General features: G+C 48.2%; 1 protein-coding gene across 3 annotated transcripts; it reads right to left on the reverse strand.

The window, feature by feature from the left end:
- Nucleotides 1-418: 418 nt before the first annotated feature.
- Nucleotides 419-25,043, reverse strand: niban3 (niban apoptosis regulator 3). 3 transcript variants are annotated; one of them, XM_033012219.1, is made up of 14 exons: nucleotides 24,686-25,038; nucleotides 17,928-18,058; nucleotides 15,622-15,753; nucleotides 14,410-14,524; nucleotides 12,465-12,632; nucleotides 11,881-11,996; nucleotides 9,063-9,167; nucleotides 6,814-6,976; nucleotides 5,988-6,175; nucleotides 5,274-5,436; nucleotides 4,070-4,186; nucleotides 3,428-3,536; nucleotides 1,559-1,670; nucleotides 419-1,009 (listed from the first exon to the last, which is right to left on the reverse strand). In XM_033012219.1, the coding sequence occupies exons 1-10, from the start codon at nucleotides 24,738-24,740 to the stop codon at nucleotides 5,320-5,322; spliced, it is 1,290 nt and encodes a 429-aa protein (XP_032868110.1). In that variant the 5' UTR covers nucleotides 24,741-25,038; the 3' UTR covers nucleotides 419-1,009; nucleotides 1,559-1,670; nucleotides 3,428-3,536; nucleotides 4,070-4,186; nucleotides 5,274-5,319. The 3 variants fall into 3 exon arrangements, with proteins under 3 accessions (XP_032868110.1, XP_032868111.1, XP_032868112.1); XM_033012221.1 differs by lacking the exons at nucleotides 419-1,009; nucleotides 1,559-1,670; nucleotides 3,428-3,536; ... (1 more) ...; nucleotides 5,274-5,436; nucleotides 5,988-6,175 and adding exons at nucleotides 6,594-6,684; nucleotides 6,718-6,762 and having other exon boundaries at nucleotides 24,686-25,043; XM_033012220.1 differs by lacking the exons at nucleotides 419-1,009; nucleotides 1,559-1,670; nucleotides 3,428-3,536; ... (1 more) ...; nucleotides 5,274-5,436; nucleotides 5,988-6,175 and adding an exon at nucleotides 6,583-6,762 and having other exon boundaries at nucleotides 24,686-25,043.
- Nucleotides 25,044-27,599: the final 2,556 nt, after the last annotated feature.

Genomic DNA, 27,599 nt, shown 5'->3' on the forward strand with positions numbered 1-27,599 from the left:
GAAGGTACACAAAAATGCTGGAGAAACTCAGCGGGTGCAGCAGGAAGTTATTGAGGGTAAGGACCAACTCCGCTATGCGGAGGAGAAGTGTCAGTGGCCGGGTATAGGTTGCTTGTAGGTGGTGGGGGGGGGGGGGGGGGGGGGGAAAGAAAGCTAGAAGAGAGGAGAGGCAGAAGAAAGTGTAGCGGGAGAAGGGGATGTTTGATAGGCAGATGGTTGGAACAAAGGCCAGAGATAAAAGCAGAAGTTGTGAGACAGGATTGAACAATTGTGAAGCCGGAAGAAGAAATAGAGGAGGAGGGGAGAAATAGATGAGAGTCCAGGTGGAGCACAAGGAGGATGAAGAGTGTAGGGGTGATGGGAGGGAGATTCCCTAAAATTGGAGAATTCTACGTTGTACAGCACAATTCAACTTGACCCGAAACGTCACCTATACTTGTTCTCCAGGGATGCTGCCTGACCTGCTGAGTAACTCCAGCACTTTGTGTCCTTTTGTGTATTAACTGGCACCTGCAGTTCTTTGTTTCTACATAAGTCAACGTTCAACAGCTCATCATTGTGGATCACTTCAGGGTTACAGTTATGTGGAAGGATGATTGAAGTCCTCCACATCAACTGCATCTGGGAATGTTCAGGATTTGCCCCATATCTCCAAATGACATTGTCTCTTTGAACTGAGCTGCAAGTTCCTTTTAACTTTCTGTTCCAATGTGCTTGTCCACCCTCATGGTCCATGGCATCCATCAATCTGGTGACTAAAGTCCGGCGTCTCCAGCAGTCATGGTGATGATCACATTGCTCCAGCCGTTGTGTCATTCCCCGACGGTGACGTGCTCCCAGTTTCATCCCTGTGTTCTTCACTCGTCCCAAGTGCCGGTGAATCCGTTGGACTTGTAGACCGGTGAATTGGAGTGTTGAGCAATGGAATGCTGGGTCTCACCCTCCCACGGGGAATCCACACTCTCATTGTACAGACTGAACTCTGGCCCTGTGGACGGCACCTTCATGGCTAGGAGAGAGAAAGAACATCTGCATTGGTTTCTGTTAGGGATACAGCATGGAAACAATAGATAATAGACAATAGGTGCAGGAGTAGGCCATTTGGCCCTTCAAGCCATCACCGCCATTCAATGTGATCATGGCTGATCATCCCCAACCAGTATCCCGTTCCTGCCTTCTCCCCATATCCCCTGACTCCGCTATTTTTAAGAGCCCAATCTAGCTCTCTCTTGAAAGCATCCAGAGAACCGGCCTCCACTGCCCTCTGAGGCAGAGAATTCCACAGAAACAGGCCCTTCGGCCCACCAAGTCCATGCCAACCATCCACAATAGAGGGTGGTGAATCTGTGGAATTCTTTGCCGTGGATGCCGTCACTGGATATTTTTAAGGCAGAGGTAGATAGATTCTTGGTTATTACAGGTGTCAGAGGTTATGGGGATAAGGCAGAAGAATGGGGTTAGGAGGGAGAGAAAGATCAGCCATTATTGAATGGTTGAGTGGACTTGATGGGCCGAATGGCCTAATTCTACTCCTATTCCTTATAACCTTAATTCATACCTTTGTTAATTTCCTCAGACACAACATGCAGGACGAGTTCCTTGTAGATGTTTTCAATCTGTATCACTCCCTCGTCATCCACAGGCACATCCGCCTCATACGCAGGCAGCTCCTGGAGTAGAATATAATCATTATTCCATTCTGCTGTCCAGAGTCCAATAAGTTACATTGGGAAGCACGGTGTGATATTGAAGCAAGAAGGAATGTATCTGCCGCTAATAGACACAGAGTGCTGGAGTAACTCAGTGGGTCAAGCAGCATCTCTGGAGAAAAAGGATAGGTAACGTTTCAGGTCAGGACCCTTCTTCAGAACGACCTTCAGTCCCGACCCGAAACGTCACCCATCCTTTTTCTCCCGAGATGCTGCCTGACCCGCTGAGTTCATTCAGCACTTAGTGCCTTTCTTTGGTAAGAACCAGCATCTGCAGGTCTTTGTTTCTACATCTACCGCTGACAAATAAAAGGTATTGTATTGTATTGTATTGTATTGTTTGACATGAGGCCAAATCTCTGCCTTCAACAAAGGATGATCGCAAAGGAGTAAAGGTATAGAGAGGCCAGCAGAATTGAGAGCAATGTCAATAGTGAGATTAGTTCATGTTTGTAGGTTAAATGGCTTGGTATAGTTGACAATTGTCCTTAGTGTGTGTGGGATAGTGTTAGGGTGCAGGGATCGCTGGTCGGCGCGGATTCGGTGGCTAGGTCTGTTCCCGCGCTGTATCTCTAAACTAAACTGAACGAAATAAACATCAGGAATACTGTTATAGGATATTAATTACACAAACCTGCTGGACCATTAGGCTATTTAATGCACAATATATTACTCTGCTGCTAAAAATGAATTCATGTGTAACTCAGCGTGGCACTTCAAGGTCAAGTGGGCTTTGTAGAAGGCAGCTGCTGGGTACACTTACAGACCAGTTGCACCTTTGGCTTGCAGATGCTTTTAAATCTCCAGCCGTTCCATGAGGCTGGAAAGCCATTAAAGAGTTACTGCCTTTCCGACAGTTTTTATATACTTTTAACAGTTTGAAACTTGATATTAATTACAGCAGCTGCAGGGCGACGGTGTTACAGAAGGGAGTCCACCGCTTCGTCCTAGCCTTCGTGTGTGTGTGTGTGTGTGTGTGTGTGTGTGTGTGTGTGTGTGTGTGTGTGTGTGTGTGTGTGTGTGTGTGTGTGTGTGTGTGTGTGTGAGTGAGTGAGTGAGTGAGTGAGTGAGTGTGTGTGTGTGCGAGTGTGAGTATGCGTGCATGTGTGTGCGCGTGCATGTGTCTGCATATGTGTCCGTGTGTGTAACTGCGAGTGTATGTGTGTGTGCGTCTGCATGTGTGTGACTGTGTGTGAGTGTGAGTGTGAGTGTGTGTGTGTGTGTGTGTGTGTGTGTGTGTGTGTGTGTGTGTGTGTGTGTGTGTGTGTGTGTGTGTGAGACTGTGCGCGTGTGTGTGTGTTATGGCCACTTCAGAATATGGAAATACACATTGTTGCTGAGCTACTTGTATTTACACATAATATTCATTAAATTCTTATATCTCTAGTCACTATTGTGCATACCAAACTCCTAAATCCACATTTCTAATGGAAACTTCTCGATAAAATTGCATTGCCGTAATCATACCCTTTTACCACTATCTTACACTAAACTGTTATTCCCTTCATCATGTATCTGTACACTGTGAATGGCTCGATTGTAATCATGTATAGTCTTCCCGCTGACTGGTTAGCACGCAACAAAAGCTTTTCACTGTACCTCGGTACACGTGACAATAAACTAGACTGAAACGGAAGGCCCTTCCCCATGCCTGCAGCCACGGAGACATGCAATGTGGACACGATGTCCTTGCTCAGAGCACACGGACCCGTACTCACTGGTTTGCAGACAGGATCCAGGTTCTTCAGCACAAAGGGCAGAACAAGCTCCAAGAGAGGTGTCCCGAACAAACTGCCGTCCGGCAGCATTGCTGTCCGAGTCGAACTTCTACAGGGAAAGAGGACAACACAGGTCATGGTCATAGATTGATACAGCGTGGAAACAGGCCCCTTCAGCCCAACGTGCCCACGCTGACCAACATGCCCCTTCTGCACTCGTCCCAGCTGCCTGCGCTTGGCCCATATCCCCGAAACCTGTCCTATCCACACCCCTCATGTTAAGATGTCTGTTGCACCACACACACACACACTTACAGTTTCCCCCTTAATCCCACTGTTGGTTACACATTACTCACAGTAAATGTACACACCGCTCAATCTTACACAGTTTGTTACATGGCCCAAACACACATTGTGCTTGTACACTTTGTCCTGCCTCCCCCCCCCCCCCCCCCCCCCCATTCCAGCTTTCTTCCCCCCCCCCCATCTCGTCTGAAGAAGCGTCCCAAACTGGAACGTCACCTATCCACATTCCCCAAAGATGCTGCCTGACCCGCTGAGTTACTCCAGCACTCTGAATCCTTTCCCATTCTCCCCCAATGTGTTTCACCCCCTGGCCCTCCCTGTCACAGTGACAAGTACCTTTAGGACAAGGACTCTGGTATTATCAAGGAGCTGGTTGGTTTCAGCTGGGAGTCCCATGGCGGGCTGCATAGAAGCGAGCATGTGCTGAAAGGTGTATACTGCATCTTCCATCAGCTGTAAGGAGAGCGAGAGAGGAGGTAATGTGGCAGATCAACACGGACATCACAACACAACCAACAACAAAGGCATAATCCCGCTGTGTGAAACTTTGTAACCTTGTCGCCACTCTTTATGTGGTGACTCTTGGCATACCTTGTGTACGACCTTGTGTACGCAAAACAAAGAATATCCCCGTGACGTCACACGTGAGAATAAAGTATTCATTCATTCGTTCATTCAAGTATTAAAATCAGACAACTGATGAAGGATCTCGAAGAAGGGTCTCGACCCGAAGCGTCACCCATTCCTTCTCTCCAGAGATGCTGCCTGACCCGCTGAGTTACTCCAGCACTCTGTGAAACGTCACCTATCCATGTTCTCCACAGATGCTGCCTGACCCGCTGAGTTACTCCAGCACTCTGTGAAACGTCACCTATCCATGTTCTCCACAGATGCTGCCTGACCCGCTGAGTTACTCCAGCACTCTGTGAAACGTCACCTATCCATGTTCTCCACAGATGCTGCCTGACCCGCTGAGTTATGGTGCAGCAGCATCTATGGAGCTAAGGAAATAGGCAACGTTTCGGGCCGAAATCCTTCTGGAAATAGGCAACGTTTCGGGCCGAAACCCTTACGGGGTTTGGCCCGAAACGTTGCCTATTTCCTTAGCTCCACAGATGCTGCCTGACCCGCTGAGTTACTCCAGCACTCTGTGAAATGTCACCTATCCATGTTCTCCACAGATGCTGCCTGACCCGCTGAGTTACTCCAGCACTCTGTGAAACGTCACCTATCCATGTTCTCCACAGATGCTGCCTGACCCGCTGAGTTACTCCAGCACTCTGTGAAACGTCACCTATCCATGTTCTCCACAGATGCTGCCTGACCTGCTGAGTTACTCCAGCACTCTGTGTCTACCATCACACTAATTCCTGGCTTCAGAATTTTTCTGCCTGCCTGTCCGTGCATATCTGACTGACTGCATTTGTGAATGCTGGAGTCATGCACTGCTGTGTCCATGCATGCATGCATGTGTGCCGCACTGCACCGAGTGCAGGTGCCCCAATGGGTGTGGACAGACAGGCCTGATGGCGGTGCTGACCTGCTGGACGATGTTTTCAGCTCGCTGAACCAGAAAGTGAACCCCGTCAAAAGTGAAATGTGGGGCCACTTTGTCCAGGTGATGTTCCAGCTGGTTGGTCTTCCTGTAGCAGAGATGTAGCTGTGCCGAGTGATGTGGCAACTCCAGGAGCCGGCCTGCTTACCTGTGGGGAGGGAACGGAAGAAAGAAGCTTGAACCAGGGTTGGACCCAATGTAGCGGGTCATTGACCCATCGTACCTCCATCGGAAACACACACATCTTCACAATCCAAACATTGGGCAGCACAGCGGTAGAGTTGCTGCCTTACAGCGCCAGAGACCCAGGTTCGATCCTGACTATGAGTACTGTCTGTGTAGAGTTTACACTGTTCTCCCCTTGACCACGTGGGTTTTCCCCCGAGTGCTCTGGTTTCCTTCCCTCATCCTAAAGATGTGCGGGTTTGTAGGATCGATCGGCCCTCTGTGAATTCCCCCGTGTGTGTGTGGGGAGTAGATGAGAAAGTGGGATAATGTAGAACGAGGGGTTGAAGGTCGGCATGGACTCTGTGGGCCAAGTTTCCATGCTGTGTCTCTGAGCAGAACTAAAGATGGAACACAAGGGCTGGGCAGAGAAACGGCAGCTGGAGTTTAATTTAGACAAGAAGTATAGGAAGGAATGGCAGATGTTGGTTTAAACTGAAGATGGACACCAAATGCTGGAGTAAGGTTGTGTACCTCAGGCAGCGAGCAGTTGTCTCCTCCACTCTTCACCGCGCTGATCACTTCACCCACATCCTGCGAGAAGAGTGTTCGGGTCTCGGCGAGGAGATCTCTGACTGATGCTGCCACTGCGTCCCGCACTGACCCAAGCTGTGGCTCCACCTGCGCTCGGCAGAAGTCCCGCACCCTCTCCCCCACCGAGGCTGAGGAGACAACAATCGTCACCCACTCCAACCCAACCGCTCGGCCTTTGGCAATCCTGACTTCCTCTCTCCATCCCACTCCCCTTCCCAATCCCAAACCAACCATTCGACCCATCACTATCCTGGCCCCCTCCCTCCCTTCCCCTCCAGCCCCAACTGCTCAGCCTTTGGCAATCCTGGCCGCCTCCCCCTCCCCTTCCCACTCCCGCCCCAACCCCACCTTATTCCCTGCTCTGCCCCTCTTTCCACCCACCTGGAACCCAGACCCACCCCACTCCCATTCTCCCTGAACATGTTTGGGGATATGGGGAGAAGGCAGGCACGGGTTATTGATAGGGGACGATCAGCCATGATCACAATGAATGGCGGTGCTGGCTCGAAGGGCCGAATGGCCTCCTCCTGCACCTATTGTCTATGTTTCTATGTTTCAGAGTGGGTGTCTACGTTCCTCAAGGTCTGGTGTCCAGACGGGTGTCAGACCTGGGGTCATGACGTACGCGAGGTCAGACCTGGGGTTGTGAGCTGTTTGTGGTTGGGGTGACCTGGGGTCATGACCTGGCTGGGGTCGCGACCTGGGGTGGATGTGCCTTTCTTTGACCTCTCCATGAACCCATGGAATAATTCAAGATGGCGGCTACCTTGGAGCTTGTGGCCGAGCTGCTTCTTGGAGGTGAGGATCTGGCTGAGGTCTGGCCGCACTACCCGCTCCAGCCGCTGCCTCTGCTCCTCGTTGTCCTGGACCAGAGCCTGGAACCTCTCGGACACCCGGCCTTCCACCACGCCGAACATCGCCCCTAGCATCTGCAGAACACAGGCAACCATCAACAACATCTCCAGTTCACATCACTGACTGAGCCATGCTGGTGCTGGGGCTCCACCGAATGGTAACTCCCGTGCAAGCTCTGCCATCTCTGCCGGCCAGGAGCATCACGGGTGCATGGTAGATTTAGTTTAGTTTAGAGATACAGCGCGGAAACAGGCCCTTCGGCCCACCGAGTCCGCACCGACCACCAATTCCCCGCACACTAACACTAGCCTACACACACGAGGGACAATTTTTACATCGACACCAAGCCAATTAACCTACACACCTGTACATCTTTGGAGTGTGGGAGGAAACCGAAGATCTTGGAGAAAACCCAGGCAGGTCAAACGTACTAAACTCCGCACAGACAGCACCCGTAGTCGAGCTGAGCTGCCTAAGCTGCTCAGTTACTCCAGCACTTTGCTCAAGATTCCAACGACCTCAGTTCCTCTGTGTCGACACATTCCCTCCGTCTCTTCACCCGTGCCCCCACCCCACTCCTCACCATTTCATTTCACACTTCACCCGGAGAAAACCCACGTCGGTCACAGAGAGAATGTACAAACTCCGCCATACGGACAGCGCCCGTAGTCAGGATCGTATCCGGGAGCTGGCGCTGTGAGGCAGCAACTCTCCCGCTGCGCCACTGTGTTGAGAGCAACACATACCAACCAACACATCAACACCAACCAACGAGGGGCGGCACGGTGGTGCAGCGGGTAGAGCCGCTGCCTCATAGCGCCAGACCACCAGGTTCGATTCTGACTACAGGTGCTGTCTGTACGGAGTTTGTACGTTCTCCTTGCAACCTGGTGGGTTTCCTCCGGGTGCTCTGGTTTCTGCCCACATCCCAAAGACGTGCTGGCTTGTAGGTTAATTGCCTTCTGCAAATTTCCCCTTGTGTGTAGGGAGTTGATGAGAAAGTGGGATTAGATGGAACATGTGTAAACGGTAGGCATAGACTCAGTGGGCTGAAGGGCCTGTTTCCATGCTGTGTCTCTGAACTATACCAAACATACAATGCCATACACTAGAGTGTGAGTGAGAGTGAGCATGTGAGTATGAGTGAGAGTGAGCGTGCATGTGTGTGTGTGTGAGTGTGAGTGAGAGTGAGCATGTGAGTATGAGTGAGTGAACGTGCATGTGTGTGTCTATGTGTGCGTGAAGAATTCTAATTTCATTCACCATCCAAATTGTAATGGAAATAACAGATGTCGGCATCTTAAACATAGAGGGAGACTGCTATTCGAAAGATGGATGAATTGAAGTGGTTTTGTTAGGCCTGATGTCTACACATCCCTCTGTCCGTGACTCTACCCAAGCTGACAAAGGTCGGAGTCGGCAATAAACAGAACTGCGGAGAACGGCACCGACACGCGAGAAATCAGAAATCAGATCTCCCCAAAGTGGGGGAGAAAGGAAGAAAGGAAATTATCTATTCTTCCTGGAATGCAAGGGAGCCTCGTGAAAATATCAATAATGTGGCAATGTTTAATAACTACACAAGATGTTGCAAGCCATGTGACAGGAAACATTGAGGAGTGATGTGGAAGAGAAGTCAAGAGATTTGGTGCTGATGCATGAACAAGTTTAGCATATTTTACTATAAACCTTCTCACACAGAGAGGCAGAGACCGTGACCATAAGACATAGGAGTATAATTAGGCCACCATTCAATCATGGCTGATCTATCTCTCCCTCTCAATCCCGTTCTCCTGCCTTCTCCCTGTAACCTTTGACGCCCTTATGAATCAAGAATCTATCAATTACTGTTTTAAAAATACCAAAATAGCGCGAGAGAGAGACAGGAGAGCGCGAGAGAGAGCGCGAGACAGGGAGCGTGAGAGCCACACACACACACACACACACACACACACACACACACACACACACACACACACACACACACACACACACACACACAGTCACACACACACACACAAACACACACACTGCAGGGACACAGAGAGAGGAAACAAGAGGCACTGGCACAAAGATGGAGGGTGAGAGGTAGAGAAATGAGAACTGAAAATTGAAAACTCCCACATGGTTTGTCTGAAGCTGTTTTCAGATGAGACTCACCCTGAGCCAGGTTTGCTTCCGCTTGCTCTCTGGCCCTCTGACGTGAGGAATGAGCTGAGTCTCCAACACGGGACACAAGTCTTCCATCACCAGATTACTCAGGATCTGAGAAGAGATCAGAAATAAATTCATCTCCACATGAACAGCTTACTCATTGCTTCCTTTGGCTTGAAGAGCTGTGGGCAATGTTGTGAGATACTTTGGGTGGTGTCCATCCATTGTGATCTGGTTCTCAGTGTCTGCCGGGGGGGGGGGGGGGGGGGGGGTGGTCTGTTAACGTGGTTTCACCGCTGCCTCCCCTTGGTTTGTATCGCTGGAGGATCTCCTCGTTGGCAGGTTGTCCATGAGGAAGGACACTCGTTCACCCTCTACCAGGGGGTCTTCATCCATAGAGCCTTCATAATCACGGAGTTACCTCATCTCCTCTTACTGGAGTAGCCCGCAAGAGTGCTAGAATTCCCCCCCTTCAAATACATCACAGGTACAGAAGTGTGAAAACGCACACCTCCAGATTCAGGGGCAGTTTCTTCCCAGCTGTTATCAGGCAACTGAACCATCGTACCACAACCAGAGAGCAGTGCTGAACTACTATCTACCTCATTGGTGACCCTCGGACTATCCTTGATCGGACTTTGCTGGCTTTACCTTGCACTAAACGTTTTTCCCTTATCATGTATCGATCCACTGTGAACGGCTCGATTGTAATCATGTGTGGTCTTTCCGCTGACTGGATAGCACGCAACTAAGGCTTTTCATTGTACCTCGGCACACCTGACAATAAATTAAACTGAACTGAGGTATTACGAGTTATGTATCAAACTGGGTCAATGGGGGATCTCCAAGATGAAACAAAAGGAGACACAAGGTTGAGGGTCACAATGTCCTGTCAAGCAACTGTCCATATGGTGCCAGCGCAATAACCTGGCCCTCAACACCAGCAAAACCAAGGAACTGATTGTGGACTTTGGAAGGAGTAGGAGGGGGACCCACAGCCCCATTTACATCAGCGGGTCGATGGTTGAAAGGGTCAAGAACTTCAAATTCCTGGGCGTGCACATCTCTGAAGATCTTTCCTGGTCCGAGAACACTAACGCAATTATCAAAAAAGCTCATCAGCGCCTCTACTTCCTGAGAAGATTACGGAGAGTCGGATTGTCAAGGAAGACTCTCTCTAACTTCTACAGGTGCACAGTCGAGAGCATGCTGACCGGTTGCATCGTGGCTTGGTTCGGCAATTTGAGCGCCCTGGAGAGGCAAGGACTACAAAAAGTAGTAAACACTGCCCAGTCCATCATCGGCTCTGACCTTCCTTCCATCGAGGGGATTTATCGTAGTCGCTGCCTCAAAAAGGCTGGCAGTATCATCAAAGACCTACACCATCCTGGCCACACACTCATCTCCCTGCTACCTTCAGGTAGAAGGTACAGGAGCCTGAAGACTGCAACAACCAGGTTCAGGAATAGCTACTTCCCCACAGCCATCAGGCTATTAAACCTGGCTCGGACAAAACTCTGATTATTAATAACCACTTTCTGTTATTTGCACTTTACCAGTTTATTTATTCATGTGTGTATATATTTATATCATAATAATAATAATAATAACTTTATTTATAAAGCACTTTAAACAACTGCAGTTGCCACAAAGTGCTGTACATGAGAACTCATGGACAAAAAGCTATTACAAACAATTAAAAACCATTAAAAAACCGTAAAACGAAGGACTATAAAAAACACACTAAAAATTAAAAGACATTAAAAGCACTAAGAACAGGAGCAATGCCTCAGCCAGTGTCGAAAGCCAAAGAATAAAAATGTGTTTTTAGGGAGGATTTGAAGATGGACAGTGAGGGGGCCTGTCTGATGTGCAGCGGCAAGGTGTTCCAGAGTGCCGGAGCAGCAACAGAAAAGGCTCTATCCCCTCTGAGCTTCCGCTTAGACCTTGGTACCTCAAGGAGCAGCTGATCAGCTGACCTGAGGCACCGGGCAGGAGCATATAGGTGGAGCAGCTCAGAGAGGTAAGGCGGGGCGAGCCCATTCAACGATTTAAAAACAAATAAAATAATTTTGAAATGAACTCGAAAGTGCACTGGGAGCCAGTGAAGGGAGGCCAAAATTGGCGTAATGTGCTCCCTCTTTCGAGTTCCGGTCAAAAGGCGAGCGGCAGCATTTTGAACAAGTCATGGTATATGGACACATTTATCTGTTTTGTAGTAAATGCCTACTATTTTCTGTGTGCTTAAGCAAAGCAAGAATTTCATTGTCCTATACAGGGACACATGACAATAAACTCACTTGAACTTGAACTTGTCTCTATTTGACAATGGTGGAAACACTAACCCTTATCCGATCCGATGGACATTCCTGACGTTTACACCAGCCAGGGACAGAGGCAGAACCAGGTTTGAAACATCTCAGAGAACTTTCTGGATCCGCACCCTGTGTTCCATGCGTGTGTTTCTCCGTACGGGAGGCGGAGTGGATCGAACCCGGGTCTCTGGCGCTACGAGGCAGCAGCACTACCAGCTGCACCACCGTGCCATCTTCATTGTCTAAAGGGCCTGCCCACTTGCCGATTTTTTCGGCGACTGACGGATCAGGTCACCGAAACATTTGCGACGTGATGACGTATGACGCTCGGCGTTTTTCAAGTGTCGCTACATTTTTTTGTCACCACTGGATTTTGAAATTTTCAAATAAATCGCCAAGTTGGACAGGCCCTTAAACGACCAGTAGTTTCTTTATAGATGGGGACTCATCCTTTTACTGTGAGTAGGGGCAAATACCAAGGCTGCCGTCAGACAATCCGTGAACCTTACCTCGATCTCTGAACCCAAGTACAAGTCACAGATGCCGTAACGTCCATTCTGTTCCCTGTATCCTCGAACCGCTTCCAGGAACACACGGGCCTCAAAGGAGTCTCTGCCAAAGAGCACTGCAAGGAAGACACAGGCACCGGAGCACACTGGTTTGAATTATCACACGAAGAGACTTCTCTTTGCAAATCTGTTCAGGAACAGTAGGGGTTACAATATGGAAGAGTACAGCACAAGATCCGGAGAGACAAAGAGCTGCAGCTTTAGTTTAGAGATACAGCGCGGAAACAGGCCCTTCGGCCCACCTAATCTGCACCGACCAGCAATCCCCGCACATTAACACTATCCGACACACACTAGGGACAATTTTTACATTTACACCAAGCCAACTAACCTACAAGCTTGTACGTCTTTGGAGTGTGGGGGGAAGCTGAAGATCTCCGAGAGGTCACGGGGAGAACGTGCAAACTCCGTACAGACAGCACCCGTAGTCGGGATCGAGCCCGGGCCCCTGGCGCTGTGAGGCAGCAACTCCACCCGCTGCCGCCCCAGTAGGGGGGGAAGGAAGTGGGGAGGAAAGCTCTTACCAGCGTTTAGACGTCGAACCCCATCGGCAAGGAGCATTGCCCAGGTGTGAGAGTCGTCATCAGTGCGGAAGCTGAGAAGGAGGTGGGGTCTGTAGGCGTGCCACAGGAAGAGTTGGTGCCTTGTCGGAAAGCTCATGTGTTGTTCTTCCAAGTGAGAGTCTGCCACACCTGCAAAGCAGCGACTACATTTAGGCAGCACCTTTCACAGCCACACGCTCCCAGCATTTAGTTTAGTTCCAGTTTAGAGATACAGCGTGGAAACCTCTTCTGGACCCTGTCCAAGGCCAGCACATCCTTGCTCAGATATAGCGCTCACTACTCACAATACTCCCACTGTGGTCCAGCCAGTGCCTTGTAAAGCCTCAGCATTGCATCCTTGCTTTAAAGTTTAGTTTAGTTTATTGTCATGTACAGTGAAAATCTTTTGTTGCGTGCTAACCAGTCAGCGGAAAGACAATATGTGATTACAATCGAGCCATTTACTGTGTCTAGATACACATTGTGGATATACTCAAAATGATGCTAGCATTCCTTGGGTGTCCATACACTGACGGGTGAGGAATAGAAAACATAGCCAAAGGGTGCAGGAGTTGGCCATCCAGCCCTTCGAGCCAGCACCGCCATTCAATATGATCATGGCTGATCATCCAGAATCAGTACCTCGTTCCTGCTTTCTCTCCATATCCCTTGATTCTGTTAGCCCGAAGAGCTAAATCTAACTCTCTCTTGAAAACATCCAGTGAATTGGCCTCCACTGCCTTCTGTGGCAGATAATTCCACAGATTCACAACTCTCTGGGTGAAAATGGTTTTCCTCATCTTTGTCCTAAATGGCCTACTCCTTATACTTAAACTGTGACCCCTGGTTCCAGACTCCCCCCCAATATGGGGAACATTTATCCTGCATCTAGCCAGTCCAATCCCTTAATAATTTTATATAAGTAGGAAAGAACTGCAGATGCTGGTTTAGATCGAAGGTGGACACAAAATGCTGGAGTAACTCAGCGGGACAGGCAGCATCTCTGGAGAGAAGGAATTGGTGATGTTTCGGGTCGTGACCCTTCTTCAGACTGATCTTCAGAGATGATGCCTGTCCCGCTGAGTTACTCCAGCATTTTGTGCATACTTTAATTTCTATAAGATTCCCTCTCAACCTTCTAAATTCCAGTGAATACAAGCCCAGTCATAGAAACATAGAAAATAGGTGCAGGAGTAGGCCATTCGGCCCTTCGAGCCTGCTCCGCCATTCAATATGATCATGGCTGATCATCCAACTCAGTATCCCGTACCTGCCTTCTCTCCATAACCCCTGATCCCTTTAGCCACAAGGGCCACATCTAACTCCCTCTTAAATATAATAATAATAATAATAATAACTTTATTTATAAAGCACTTTAAACAACTACAGTTGCCACAAAGTGCTGTACATGAGAAATCATGAACAAAAAGCTATTACAAACAATTAAAAACCATTAAAAACCGTACAACGAAGGACTATAAAAAACACACTAAAAATTAAAAGACATTAAAAGCACTAAAAACAGGAGCAATGCCTCAGCCAGTGTCGAAAGCCAAAGAATAAAAATATGTTTTTAGGGAGGATTTGAAGATGGACAGTGAGGGGGCCTGTCTGATGTGCAACGGCAAGGTGTTCCAGAGTGCCGGAGCAGCAACAGAAAAGGCTCTATCCCCTCTGAGCTTCCGCTTAGACCTTGGTCAATGAACTGGCCTCAACTACCTTCTGTGGCAGAGAATTCCAGAGATTCACCACTCTCTGTGTGAAAAATGTTTTCCTCATCTCGGTCCTAAAAGATTTCCCCTTTATCCTTAAACTGTGACCCCTTGTCCTGGAATCGATCCATTCTTTCATCGTATGTCAGTCCCGCCTGGGACTGGATGAGAAGGTGCAGCCCCAGGTCTGATCCCCCGCCCCCGTGCTCTCTTACCATTGAACGCAGGCCAGCTTTGTCTCAGCATCTCCCTGTAGGCGGACACCTCGTTCAACAGGATGCAGCCCGAAAGGCGTATCTCGCTGTCTGCTCTCGCTCCTCTCTGGGCAGCCTGTAGCACAGGGAGGCAGAGTTACAGCACACAGGACCTCAGCAAACTCAGAGAGTTTTATTTTTTAACCCAAAAATAAATGTAATCAATTATCACAAGAATAATATGTACAATAGAAAAAAAAACAACAATTCTGCCACCAGAATACAAAGTTAAACAAATATTCTTAAAGATCAACTATACTGAGTATTAAACAACGATGTTACAATCCTTGTCAAGATTCTGTTTTCTAGGCTTTAACCAATCTTCTTTCCATGCAAGTAATTTCCCCCAAATCTTTCATGTTCATAAGTGATAGGAGAAGAATTAGGCCATTTGGCCCATCAAGTCTACTCCACCATTCAACCATGGTTGATCTATCTTTCCCTCCTAACCCCATTCTCCTGCCTTCTCCCCATAACCCCTGACACCCGTACTCATCAAGAATCTATCTATCTCTGCCTTAAAATATCCATGGCCTCCACAGCCTTCTGTGGCAATGAATTCCACAGATTCGCCACCCTCTGACTAAAGAAATTCCTCCTCATCTCCTTCCTAAAGGAGTGTCCTTTAATTCTGAGGCTGTGACCTCTAGTCCTAGACTCTCCCACTCTGTGGGAATCCTTTATTTTAGGTAAGACTGGTATGAGTGAAGATGTGGTTATATTTGCAATAGCTCCATCTGGTGGTGGATGGCAGCTCGATCTCACGTGGCTAGCTTATGCAGTCCATAAGTCTGGCTTTGGTTTTTTTCTAATGTGTAGGAAGGAACTGCAGATGCTGATTTAAACCAAAGATAGACAGAAAAAGCTAGAGTAACTCAGCGGGACAGGGAGCATCTCTGGAGAGAAGGAATGGATGACATTTCGGTTTGAGGCCTTTCTGCAGCTGTTAGTCCATTCCCTTTGTCTTATTTTCACACCTTACACTTCCTTATCTACGTATCTCCCTCTCCCGACATCAGTCTGAAGAAGGATCTCGACCTGAAACGTCACCCATTCCTTCTCTCCAGAGATGCTGCCTGTCCCGCTGAGTTACTCCAGCATTTTGTGTCCATCTTCACAGCACTCTTTCCAGCTTGATGACACCTCTCCAATAGCAACTGGTAACATGATTACCTCTTTAGTTTCAAAACACTCCAACAGGTAGCTCGCCTTCATCACAAAGTATTTCTCCTTCCACTTCCTCTTGTGTTCCACATACTGCATGATGTAGCCACTGGATATCACTTGGTCAGTACTTCCGGACTCCTGGGGAAAGAAGAGAGACACAAAATGCTGGAGTATCTCTGCGGGACAGGCAGCATCTCTGGAGAGAAGGAATGGGTCGAGTCCCTTCTTCAGACTCTGAGAAGAGGGGATATGGGGAGAAGGCAGGAACGGGGTACTGCTTGGGGATGATCAACCATGATCACATTGAATGGCGATGCTGGCTCGAAGGGCCGAATGGCCTACTCCTGCACCTATTGTCTATTGCCAGTTTTTATTATTCATTGGAAGTATCAGGTTCAATATCTCCCCCTGAATATTGAGGACAATTCTCTGCAACATCAGAGGTTGAGGGAATGCTCGACAGAAGTATATAAAATTATGAGAGGCATAGACAAGGTAGACAGTCAGAACCTTGTTCCCAGGTTGGAACTGTCCAACATTAGAGGGCTTATAGCGAGAGGCGGAACGTTTGCTGGAGATGTGCGGGGCGAGTTTTTTTACACAGAAACTTCACGGAGCGAGCTGCCAAGGTGGCGGTGGAGGCAGATACCATAGTGGCGTTTAAGTGACTTTTAGATAGGTACATGGATGTGCAGGGAATGAAGGGTTATGGGTCATGTACAGGCAGATGAGATCAGTTGAACTTGGTTTTTCCCCCCATTATCATTCTATCTTCTTGCCCACTCTCATATGTTGTTGATGTCCTTTCACAGATCAGCTTGGTTAAGGTTAATTTAGAGATACAGCGTGGAATCCACAGAACCTCCACATCAGACTGAAGAAGGGTCTCGACCCAAAACGTCACCTTTTCCTTCGCTCCATAGATGCTGCCTCACCCACTGAGTTTCTCCAGTTTTATCTACCTTCAGCTTAACTTGGCATTGTGTTTGGCACAGACATTGTGGGCCGAAGGGCCTGTTCCTGTACTGTGCTATGCTGTATGTTCTCTTAAGGTGGGAGGGAGACAGTCTAAGCAATCATTACGTTACTCGATTTATCTTTGATTTAAGCCAGCATCTGCAGTTCGTTCCTACACATGGACTAACAGCCTGGGTTCATGATCATAGATGCAGACGGGTCTGAATCCCACAGCTGTGTAATTTACATTCAAATAATAAATCTGGGTCTAGTGCTGATCCCAGGAAGGGTGACCATGAAACCAGGCAACGGGTGTAAAATCAGAGCAGTGCAGTGGGTAGAGCTGCTGCCTCACGGCGCCAGAGACCCGGGTTCGATCCCGGCCTCAGCTGCTGCCTGTGTGGAGTTTGCACGTTCTGCCTGTGACCGCGTGGGTTTTCTCCGTCCGGGTGCTCCGGTTTCCTCCCACGTCCCAAAGACAGATGGGTTTGCATGTTAATTCTGTAAATTGTCCACAGTGTGTGGGTGTGATTGTGGGATAATATAGAACTAGTGTGAACGGGCCATGGATGGTCGGCGTGGACTCTGCGGCTTCTGTGGATTCCACGCTGTATCTCTAAATTAAACTTAACCAAGCTGATCTGTGAAAGGACATCAACAACATATGTGAGCGGGCAAGAAGATAGCAGAGTGATAATGTGGGAACATATGAGTCTGTGCACTTTGGAAGAATAGGATAGATTATATTTTAAATGGTGAGAAAGCGGTAAATGTTTGTGTACAGGAGGATCAGGGTGTGCAGGCTAAGGAGGTGCAGAAAGTAAACATGCAGGTGAGGGAAGCATTCAGGAAGTCTAATAGTTGTCATTCTTTAGCACAAGGGTACAGAGTACAAAGCTAGGGGCACAGAGTGTAAAGGCAACAAGCGAGGCCAGGTACAATGAGAACAAACAGGCCATTTGGCCCCTCTAGCCCAGCCCACACCTGTGGAAAGACAGAGCCACCTGGCTGATTCCCAAGAGTCATGCCCCTGTCCCACTTAGGAAACCTGAACGGAAGCCTCTGGAGACTTTGCACCCCGCCCAAGGTTTCCGTGCGGTTCCCGGAGGTTTTTGTCAGTCTCCCTACCTGCTTCCACTACCTGCAACCTCCGGCAACCACCTGCAACCTCTGGGAACCGCACGGAAACCTTGGGTGGGGCGCAAAGTCTCCAGAGGTTTCCGTTCAGGTTTCCTAAGTGGGACAGGGGCATAAGATTTTACTTTATCCAGACCAATGGGAAACTGCACCCGCTCGCCTGGCCCAGCGTGGGACCCACACTAGGTTGCCCACCGTCGGGCCCCAACACTCCTTACCTTGTTGTGCAGCAGTTGAGCAGCGTGGCTCGCCTGCATCTCCAGCTCGCTGCAGACCTGGTTGAGGAAGGCTGCCGCGCAGCACCTGCGACAGTGAGGTCGCATGTCGTCCAGGACCTCGTCCGTCCTCCCTGAGGATGCAACAGACAGAAACTCAGTCGGCGGGCAGAGACAGCAACTGGAGGCAGCTGGCACAATGATCACCCACACCAACACCACTGACTTCATCTATACCACCAACCACCAGTGAGTCGTACAGCGTGGAAACAGGCCCTTCGGCCCAACTTGCCCACACCCACCAACATGCCCCATCTACAGTATTCACACCTGCCTGCGTTTGACCCATATCCCTCCAAACCTATCCTGTCTATGTACCTTAAATCCACTTTAGTTTTAGTTTTAGTTCTTAGAGATACAGCGTGGAAACAGGGCCTTCAGCCCACCAAGTCCGCACCGACCAGCGATCCCCGCACATTGACACGACCCAACACACACAAGAGACAATTTACATTTATACCAAGCCAATTAATTTACAAACCTGTACGTCTTTGGAGTGTGAGAGGAAACCGGAGCACCCGGAGAAAACCCACGCAGGTCACGGGGAGAACGTGCAAACTCCATACAGACAGCACCCGTAGTCAGGATGGAACCCGGGTCTCTGGTGCAACTCTACCACTGCACCCCTGTACCACTTACAGCTGGTCAACCAACCACTCTAGCTCCACTTACCACAGAGACTCGTGAATAGCTCGATTGTAATCATGTATTGTCTTTCTGCTGACTGGATAGCACGCAACAAAAGCATTTCACTGTACCTCAATAAATGTGACAATAAACTAAACTCAAATTAATAGTAATCTGAGGGGTAACATTTTCACTCAGAAGGTGGTGGGTGTATGGAACAAGCTGCCAGAGAAGGTAGTTGAGGCTGGGACTATCCCAACGTTTAAGAAACAGTTAGACAGGTACATGGATAGGACCGGTTTGGAGGGATATGGACCAAACGCGGGCAGGTTGGGACTGGTGTAGCTGGGACATAGAAACAAAGAAACATAGAAAATAGGTGCAGGAGTAGAGGCCATTCGGCCCTTCGAGCCTGCACCGCCATTCAATATGATCATGGCTGATCATCCAACTCAGTATCCTGTACCTGCCTTCTCTCCATACCCCCTGATCCCTTTAGCCACAAGGGCCACATCTAACTCCCTCTTAAATATAGCCAATGAACTGGCCTCAACTACCTTCTGTGGCAGAGAATTCCAGAGATTCACCACTCTCTGTGTGAATTTTTTTTTTCTCATCTCGGTCCTAAAGGATTTCCCCCTTATCCTTAAACTGTGACCCCTTGTTCTGGACTTCCCCAACATCGGGAACAATCTTCCTGCATCTAGCCTGTCCAACCCCATTGTTGGCCAGTGTGGGCAAGTTGGGCCGAAGGGCCTGTTTCCACACTGTGTCACTCTATGCCAATGCTGGGGGTTGAATGCGTGTGAAGGCAGCAGCCTAGTCACGGGAAGTTGTCATTAAACAGGTCACCAGAGTTCCTGCGTGTGTACAGCAAACCTGCTGCCTGTGTGTGTGCCAAAACCAGGGATGGGTGTTTGTTCCAAAACAAACTGTACATTGCCTTGCCTCCTTCACACTCTCTTCTGTGACCTTCCTTGTTTAACCAGTGCATCCGAGCTCTCAGCCCCCGTCGAACACGTTCAACACCCACAAACCCAGGATGGAGTTTAATCATGGCTGATCTATCTCTCCCTCTCAACCCCATTCTCCTGCCTTCTCCGCAGAAACTGACACCTGTACTAAGCAAGAATCTATCAATCTCTGGCGTAAACATACCCAAAGACCTGGCCTCCACAGCCGTCTGTGGCAATTAATTCACAGATTCACCATCCTCTGGCTGAAGAAATTCCTCATTTCCTTTGTAAGGGAGGCTCTGCCACTAGTGGAAACATCCTCTCCACATCCACTCTATCCAAGCCTTTCACTATTCTGTAAGTTTCAATGAGGTCCCCCCCCTCATTCTTCTAAACTCCAGCGGGTGCAGGCCCAGTGCCGACAAAGGCTCATCATCTGTTAACCCACTGGGATCATTCTCGTAAATCTCCTCTGGAACTCTCCAACGCCAGTGCATCCTTCCTCAGCGAGACAGGCAGCACCTCTGGAGAGAAGGAATGGGTCGAGACCCGAAACGTCACCCATTCCTTCCCTCCAGAAATGCTGCCTCTCCTGCCGAGATACTCCAGCATTTTGTGTCTACTTTCGATTTAAACCAGCATCTGCACTTCTTTCCTGCACATCCTTCCTCAGATATGGGGCCCAAAACTGCTCACAATATTCCAAATGTGGTCTGACCAGCCAGCACCTTATAGAGCCTCAGCATTACATCCCTGCTTGGATGTCATATCACTGGCCTGTCATTATCCATGGGCTTAAATCCTGAAACACCCTCCAAGCAGCACAGAGGAAACACCTTCACCAGAAGGATATTAGTGATTCATGTTCATCACCACATGCTCAATGGAAATTAGCGATGGGTATTACATGCTGGCTTACCAGTGACACCCAGATACTGAAACAAAACACGTCCAGCAACTATCGTTATCACATGATCAAACTCTTCAAGTCAGGTTTATTCGTCACATACGAGATGTGCAGTGAAATGAAGTGAATCTTCATTAGAACGTCTGAAGAAAGGACTTGACCCGAAACGTCACACATTCCTTCCCTCCAGAGATGCTGCTTGTCCCTCTGAGTTACTACAGCTTTTTGTCACCGTTTAAGGATAAGGGGGAAATCTTTTAGGACCGAGATGAGAAAAACATTTTTCACACAGAGAGTGGTGAATCTGTGGAATTCTCTGCCACAGAAGGTAGTTGAGGCCACAGTTCATTGGCTATATTTAAGAGGGAGTTAGATGTGGCCCTTGTGGCTAAAGGGATCAGGGGGTATGGAGAGAAGGCAGGTACAGGATAGTGAGTTGGATGATCAGCCATGATCATATTGAATGGCGGTGCAGGCTCGAAGGGCCGAATGGCCTACTCCTGCACCTATTTTCTATGTTTCTATGTTTGTGTCTATCTGGGGAGGCAATGCTTATAATCCTTTTCCCACCAAAGGTGCTGCCTGACCCTCTGAGTTCCGTCAGCAGTTTGTTATTTTGCATGCAGTCCATCAACACTCACACACGTTCTCAATATCAACCTCGCTGTATCTCTGCAGCAGACGCCCTGTGCATAATTGGACCTGAGAAGGAATAAATGGCCAATTAAGGTGACAAGATGAAGTCTCCAACTCCACCCAAGCATTCTTGAAGAGGCAACAATGCCCGAGGTCAACACTTAAACATTTGCTGCTTAAGAAGCAAACCGATCGTGAGTGTTCCCACGGCCACTCACTGCTGATCTGCAAAGTCTTCACCTCAGTCTCGGTTCATAAGTGATAGGAGCAGAATTAGGCCATTCGGCCCATCGTCTACTCCACCATTCAATCATGGCTGATCTATCTCTCCCTCCTAACCCTATTCTCCCGCCATCTCCCCATAACACCCAGATACCAAAAATAAGCAAGAATCTGTCTATCTCCTCTTTAAAAATATCCATTGGCCTCCACGGCCCACAGATTCACCACCAAATCCCTAACTGATAGTAAATATTTTATTTTGAACATGTGTGTGTGTGTGTGTGTGTGTGTGTGTGTGTGTGTATATATATATACACACACACACACACACATATATATACACACATACACACATATATATACATACACACATACACACATATATATACACACATACACACACATATATACACACATACACACAAACATATACATACATATATCCATACATAATCAAAACGGATCCTGAACCTAGCAACCAAATCACTATCCTAGCAACCAATTCCCTAACCAGGTAGCCAAATCCAACCACTAGCAATCAAACCCCCTAACCCAGCAACTAGCTCCAGTCATATACAATTCCCCAATTAGCCACAAGCACAGATGGCATGTGTCGCAAAGAACCATTTGGGCCTCAGATTCCCCTGCCAGTTATACACTTGAACTCTCCAGTTACATACCATGTGGCATGAGCAAATTGCATGACGCATTCTACCTAGTTTGTACACTGGAGACCTTACATGACAGATAGATACAGAGCGCTGGAGTAACGCAGCAGGTCAGGCAGCATCTCTGGAGAAAGACAGAGGAAGGTGATGTTTTGGGTTGGGACCTTTCTTCAGACATTGGCATGGATGAGTTGGGCTGAAGGGCCTGTTTCCATGACTCTGAGTGTAGTGGTGGTGAATATTGGGGGCTCTCTCTGCCATCTACCACATGGACAATGATCGTTGACCCTTTGCAACCACCTCCTCCCAGTGGTCAAAGACCTAATCCTTGATGGAGTGTTGTTCAACACAGAGCACTGGTTCACCCGGGGAGGGAGGACTCTGGCTTGTGCTCAGAAGGTTCATCCCCACTGCAGACACCAAGCTCTGAGACCTGATGGGGTTAATGTTATTAAAGATTGTAAGCACCCTTCAACTCTTGTTATGTGGAGAATGTTTCTGTCGACTGTTACAGAGGGGTTGAGTCATGGCCAGATTCCAGAGATTCTCCAGCCGTCTCCAGGAATGTTTCTTAGATATTATTCGAGCTGTTTGCTTTACGCATCTGATGATCAGGGCTCCCAGTTTACACCAGGATCCTCAGCGCTCTCGGGAGCTGGCTCCCCAGCAAACACAGCCCGGATTGTGCTTGCATTTGAAGGTAGACACAAAATGCCAGAGAAACTCAGTGGGTGAGGCAGCATCTACGTGTCAGGGGATATGGGGAGAAGGCAGGAACAGGGTACTGAAAGTGGATGATCAGCCATGATCACATTGAATGACGGTGCGGGCTCGAAGGGCTGAATGGCCTACTCCTGCACCTATTGTCTATCTATTGTCTATGGAGAGAAGGAGTTGGCGACGTTTCGGGTCGAGACCCTTCTTCAGACTTCTTCTTCTTCTTGCGTATGGCGTGCACAGCCTAAAGTTGTAGGACAACTTGTTCTATTTGATCTTATTTGACTGTGCACGCCGGGTTGATTGCATTAGTCAAAACAGGACGGACCACGTGAAGATTGCAATCTTCCGCCCCTTCTTCAGACTGATGTCAGGGGAGGGGGTAGGACAAAGAAATAAAGTGGGCAGAGACAGTGGAACTATTGGGAGGACTGGGAAGGGGATGGAGAGAGAGAGAGCAAGGACTACCTGAAGTTAGAGATGTCAATATTCATATTGCTGGGGTGTAAACTACCCAAGCGATATACGAGGTGCTGTTCCTCCAATTAACGCTGGGCCTCACTCTGACAATGGAGGAGGCCCAGGACAGAAAGGTCAGATTGGGAATGGGGGGAGAGTTGAGCCACCGGGAGATCATCTTGGTTAAGACGGACTGAGCTGAGGTGTTCAGCCAACATTTGAATATTGCAGCTTGGAATTCAACCAACATCAACAGTCATGTTGATTTTCCACATCCTGTAACTCCTCTCTGTGGCTCTTTCACACACGTGCCAGCACGGTGGCGCAGCGGGTAGAGCTGCTGCCTCACAGCGCCAGAGAATTATTTGCCTCAGAGGGCGGTGGAGGCCGGTTCTCTGGATGCTTTCAAGAGAGAATTAGATAGAGCTCTCAAAGATAGCAGAGTCAAGGGGTATGGGGAGAAGGCAGGAACGGGGTACTGATTGTGGATGATCAGCCATGATCACATTGAATGGCGGTGCTGGCTCGAAGGGCCGAATGGTCTCCTCCTGCACCTATTGTTTATTATCACATTGCTGTCTATGGGAGCTTGGTGCTTGCAAACTAGCTGTGAGTTTATTGCATTAATGATTAGTACGGGTGTCAGAGGGAGAAGGCAGGAGAATGGATTTAAGAGGAGAGATAGATCAGCCATGGTGGAATAGACTTGATGGGCCGACTAGCCTAATTCTGCTCCTATCACTTGTGATCTTATGATCTAACACCAGTGACTGTACCTCAAAAATACTGCACAATACATTTTTGGCTCAAGATCTCAAAAGGCGTAGATCCGATGCCTTCCCTCCCACCCGTCTCCGACTGAGGAAGGAGTTTCCAGCGAAACGGGACAGGGCACAGGTGTACCCAGCGGACAAATATCAAACAAAATCTCACTGTTCTCAAAATAAACCTGGAGAGCTTGCCAAGAAATTAAATGAGCAATTGTGGGATTGAATGAACAGGAAGGGAAAGGAGACAGGTTATTATTTTCGAAACGTCGGGCTGACAAAAGGGTTCGTGGAATCCGATAGTTATGAGTGTTGATATCAGGTCCGTGCCGGCTGAGGTTTATAGGCTCGTCGAACAACCAACTGGAAAGAGAGTGGATGGCTTACAGTGTACAACCTGGTCCCTACATTGTGGTATGATTGGAAACAGTATACAGTGCTTCAAGTCAAGAGTGTTTTATTGTCATATGTCCCAGATAGAACAACTAAATTCTTACTTACTACAACAGAATATGTAAACATAGTGCGCTGTAAACAATATGATAAACGAGGGAGAAAAAAAGTTAGATAGCTCTATCTAATCTCTCTTGAAAGCATCCAGAGAACCGGCCTCCACCGTCCTGAGGCAAATAATTCTCTAGCGCTGTGAGGGGATATATACACTCACAAATACACATATAGATCACACACATATATATATATCTACACTTGCTAGTATTTATATGATAGCAGCTGTCCTTACCTCTCAGGTAATCCCGCATTCTGCTGTCCAACTGTGCAGAGAAGTTCAATCCCATTGCAATCGGTGAGAGGTTCCAGGGCAAGGGAGATGACACGTTTGTTTCTCCTGCTGCTGATTCGAAGGCAAGTCAGCTGGATGTGCTGAGCCTCCGTCAGGGTGGGGCAGCCGGTATCATTCACGGTGATACCACCTGGCCGTCACAGCTCAGCTCATGAATATGCAACTCCATCTCACATTACACACTAATAGCAACAGCAAGACAATCGCCCAGGTACTGTCATCTTCCCTGGGAGATATTTACCTTTCCTCCCTGCCCTCTGGCTCTTTAGGATTTGTAACATTGTGCGTGGTTGATTTCCTTGCCAGCTGTTGCTGTACTCATGGCATCATCTATTTTTCCCTCTCAACTCCATTCTCCTGCCTTCACAAGTTCATAACTTATAGAATCAGAATTAGGCCATTTGGCCCATCAAGTCTACTCCCCCATTCAATCATGGCATAATCTATTTTTTCTCTCTCAACCCCTTTCTCCTGCCTTCTCCCCATAGCCTCTGACGCCCTTACAATTCAAGAACCTAGAAATCTCTGCTTTAAATATACCCAATGGCTTAGTCTCCACATCCTTCTGTGGCAATGAATTCCACTGATTCACCACCCAGCCTGTGAATGCGGAGCAGAACAACAGACAGCCAACCATGTCATCTCTGGGTGCCCGCTCTACCACCCAGCAAATGGAGCTGTGTCGGGGCCTGGCAGACATTGACGCCAACACAGACAACAACCTGGCTGCTCAACACCCAGCTTGAGGTCTAACTATTCCTTTGGTTTTATTTAAGTTTCATTCGCAAGAAGACCACCCTCTGGCTGAAGAAATTCCTCCTCGTCTCCATTCTAAAGGTGCGTCTTTTTATTCTGGTCCTAGACTCTCCCACTAGTGGACACATCTTCACCACATCCACTCTGTCCTGGGCTGCTGTTGTATTCTGGGTCACCTAGTGCCTCATCCCATCACATGACTGGATCCATGCTTATGATCAATGTCCTCTTGGTATTGGTACCCCTCTGCTACTTTCTGGTTGCTATCTATCAAAGTCTTGCTAGTTGCTGCCCAACACATTGCACCCTGTCAAGTCAAGTCAAGTTTATTCGTCACATTGACATACGAGATGTGCAGTGAAATGAAAAGTGGCAATGCTCGCGGACTTTGTGCAAAAAGACAAACAAATAATAATAATAATAATGGATGGGATTTATATAGCGCCTTTCTAATACTCAAGGCGCTTTACATCGCATTATTCATTCACTCCTCAGTCACACTCGGTGGTGGTAAGCTACTTCTGTAGCCACAGCTGCCCTGGGGCAGACTGACGGAAGCGTGGCTGCCAATCTGCGCCTACGGCCCCTCCGACCACCACCAATCACTCACACTTCACCCATTCACACACAGGCAAAGGTGGGTGAAGTGTCTTGCACAAGGACACAACGACAGTATGCACTCCAAGCGGGATTCGAACCGGCTACCTTCTGGTTGCCAGCCGAACACTTAGCCCATTGTGCCATCTGTCGTCCCGAACAAACAAAGAACCAAACAAACTATAAACACAATCATAAACACACACATATTCTTTTACATATTAAATATTGGAAGGAAAAACGTTCAGTAAAGTTAGTCCCTGGTGAGATCCCTGTCAGTGTCCATCGCTGTCATCTTTTCCACTGACCATGATCCTGTTTTTTTCCCCCTCTGGTTTATTAAAGTTGATGAAAAAGTCATTGAGATGTTGCAATTTTTCACAGCATGTTTGGGATGAGAATTTTATTTTTATTTATTCATGGGACAGAGGTTTACCTGGCAAGGATAGCACTTAATGCTCATCACAAAACATTACAGTGTGCTGGAGTATCTCAGCGGGGCAGGCAGCATCTCTGGATAACACTGTGGCGCAGCGGTAGAGTTGCTGCCTTACAGCACCAGAGACCCGGGTTCGATCCTGACTCTAGGTGTACGTTCTCCCGTGACCGAGTTGGTTTTATTCGGTTTCCTCCCACACTCCAAGGAAGTACAGGTTTGTATGTTAATCGGCTTGGTATAAATGTAAAAAATTATCCCTAGTGTGTGTAGGATAGTGTTAATGTGTGGGGATCGCTGGTCAGCGCAGACTCGGTGTGTCGAAGGGCCTGTTTCCGCGCTGGATCTGAATTGTTATTCAGACACTCTTGAATCACTTTCTTGAAGCAGATAGACACAAAATGCTGGAGTAACTCAGCAGGACAGGCAGCATCTCGGAAAAGGAATGGGTGACGTTTCGGGTCGAGATCCTTCTTCAGACCGAGAGTCATGGGAGAGGGAAATTAGAGATATGGAAGGGTACCAAGAGCATGCAAGGTATGAGAAGGACAGATCAAAGCAGACGATGATCAAGGAAATGTAGAATGGTTCATTGTTGGCTGAGGTGAAGGTGACAACGAGGTGTACAGACAGTAAAATTAATCAGGACAGTGAAACGAGTCGGGGAACTGGGGGTGGAGAGAGAGGGAAAGCAAGAGACACTTGAAATTAGAGAAATCAATATTCATACCACTGGGGTTGGAAGCTACCCAAACAAAATATTTAGAGGATTTTACAATTTATGAATGTGCTGTTCCTCCAATTAGCGTTAGGCCTTATTTTCAGCTTTCCGTTGTTATGGCAATCACTGTTTAGCTTTTCCCTGCCCCATATAATTGTACATTTACATAAAGTAGTCCCTGACAATACGCCCCCATCATTTTGTTCCATACCGTTCAGTGTCGACGTTTGTTTGACAATATTCCAGAGGAGAAGCGTGGGATGTTTCACCATGATAAAGGTGTTTTGCTACAAAATGAAAGTGCCAAGTTACACCAAAAAAAAATTACAACCAGCCAACCAAAG

The sequence above is a fragment of the Amblyraja radiata genome, chromosome 35, assembly GCF_010909765.2.
Source record: "Amblyraja radiata isolate CabotCenter1 chromosome 35, sAmbRad1.1.pri, whole genome shotgun sequence".
NCBI classification, from domain to species: domain Eukaryota; kingdom Metazoa; phylum Chordata; class Chondrichthyes; order Rajiformes; family Rajidae; genus Amblyraja; species Amblyraja radiata.

Coding starts and splice junctions, on each gene's coding strand:
- niban3 (XM_033012219.1), bottom strand. CDS start 24,740: ATGGGATTGAACTTCTCTGCACAGTTGGACAGCAGAATGCGGGATTAC. Junction 14,525..15,621: donor AGTGTTTTGAAACTAAAGAG/GTAATCATGTTA, acceptor CCTGTGCTACAG/GCTGCCCAGAGAGGAGCGAG. Junction 9,168..11,880: donor ACTTGGGTTCAGAGATCGAG/GTAAGGTTCACG, acceptor ATCTCTTCTCAG/ATCCTGAGTAATCTGGTGAT.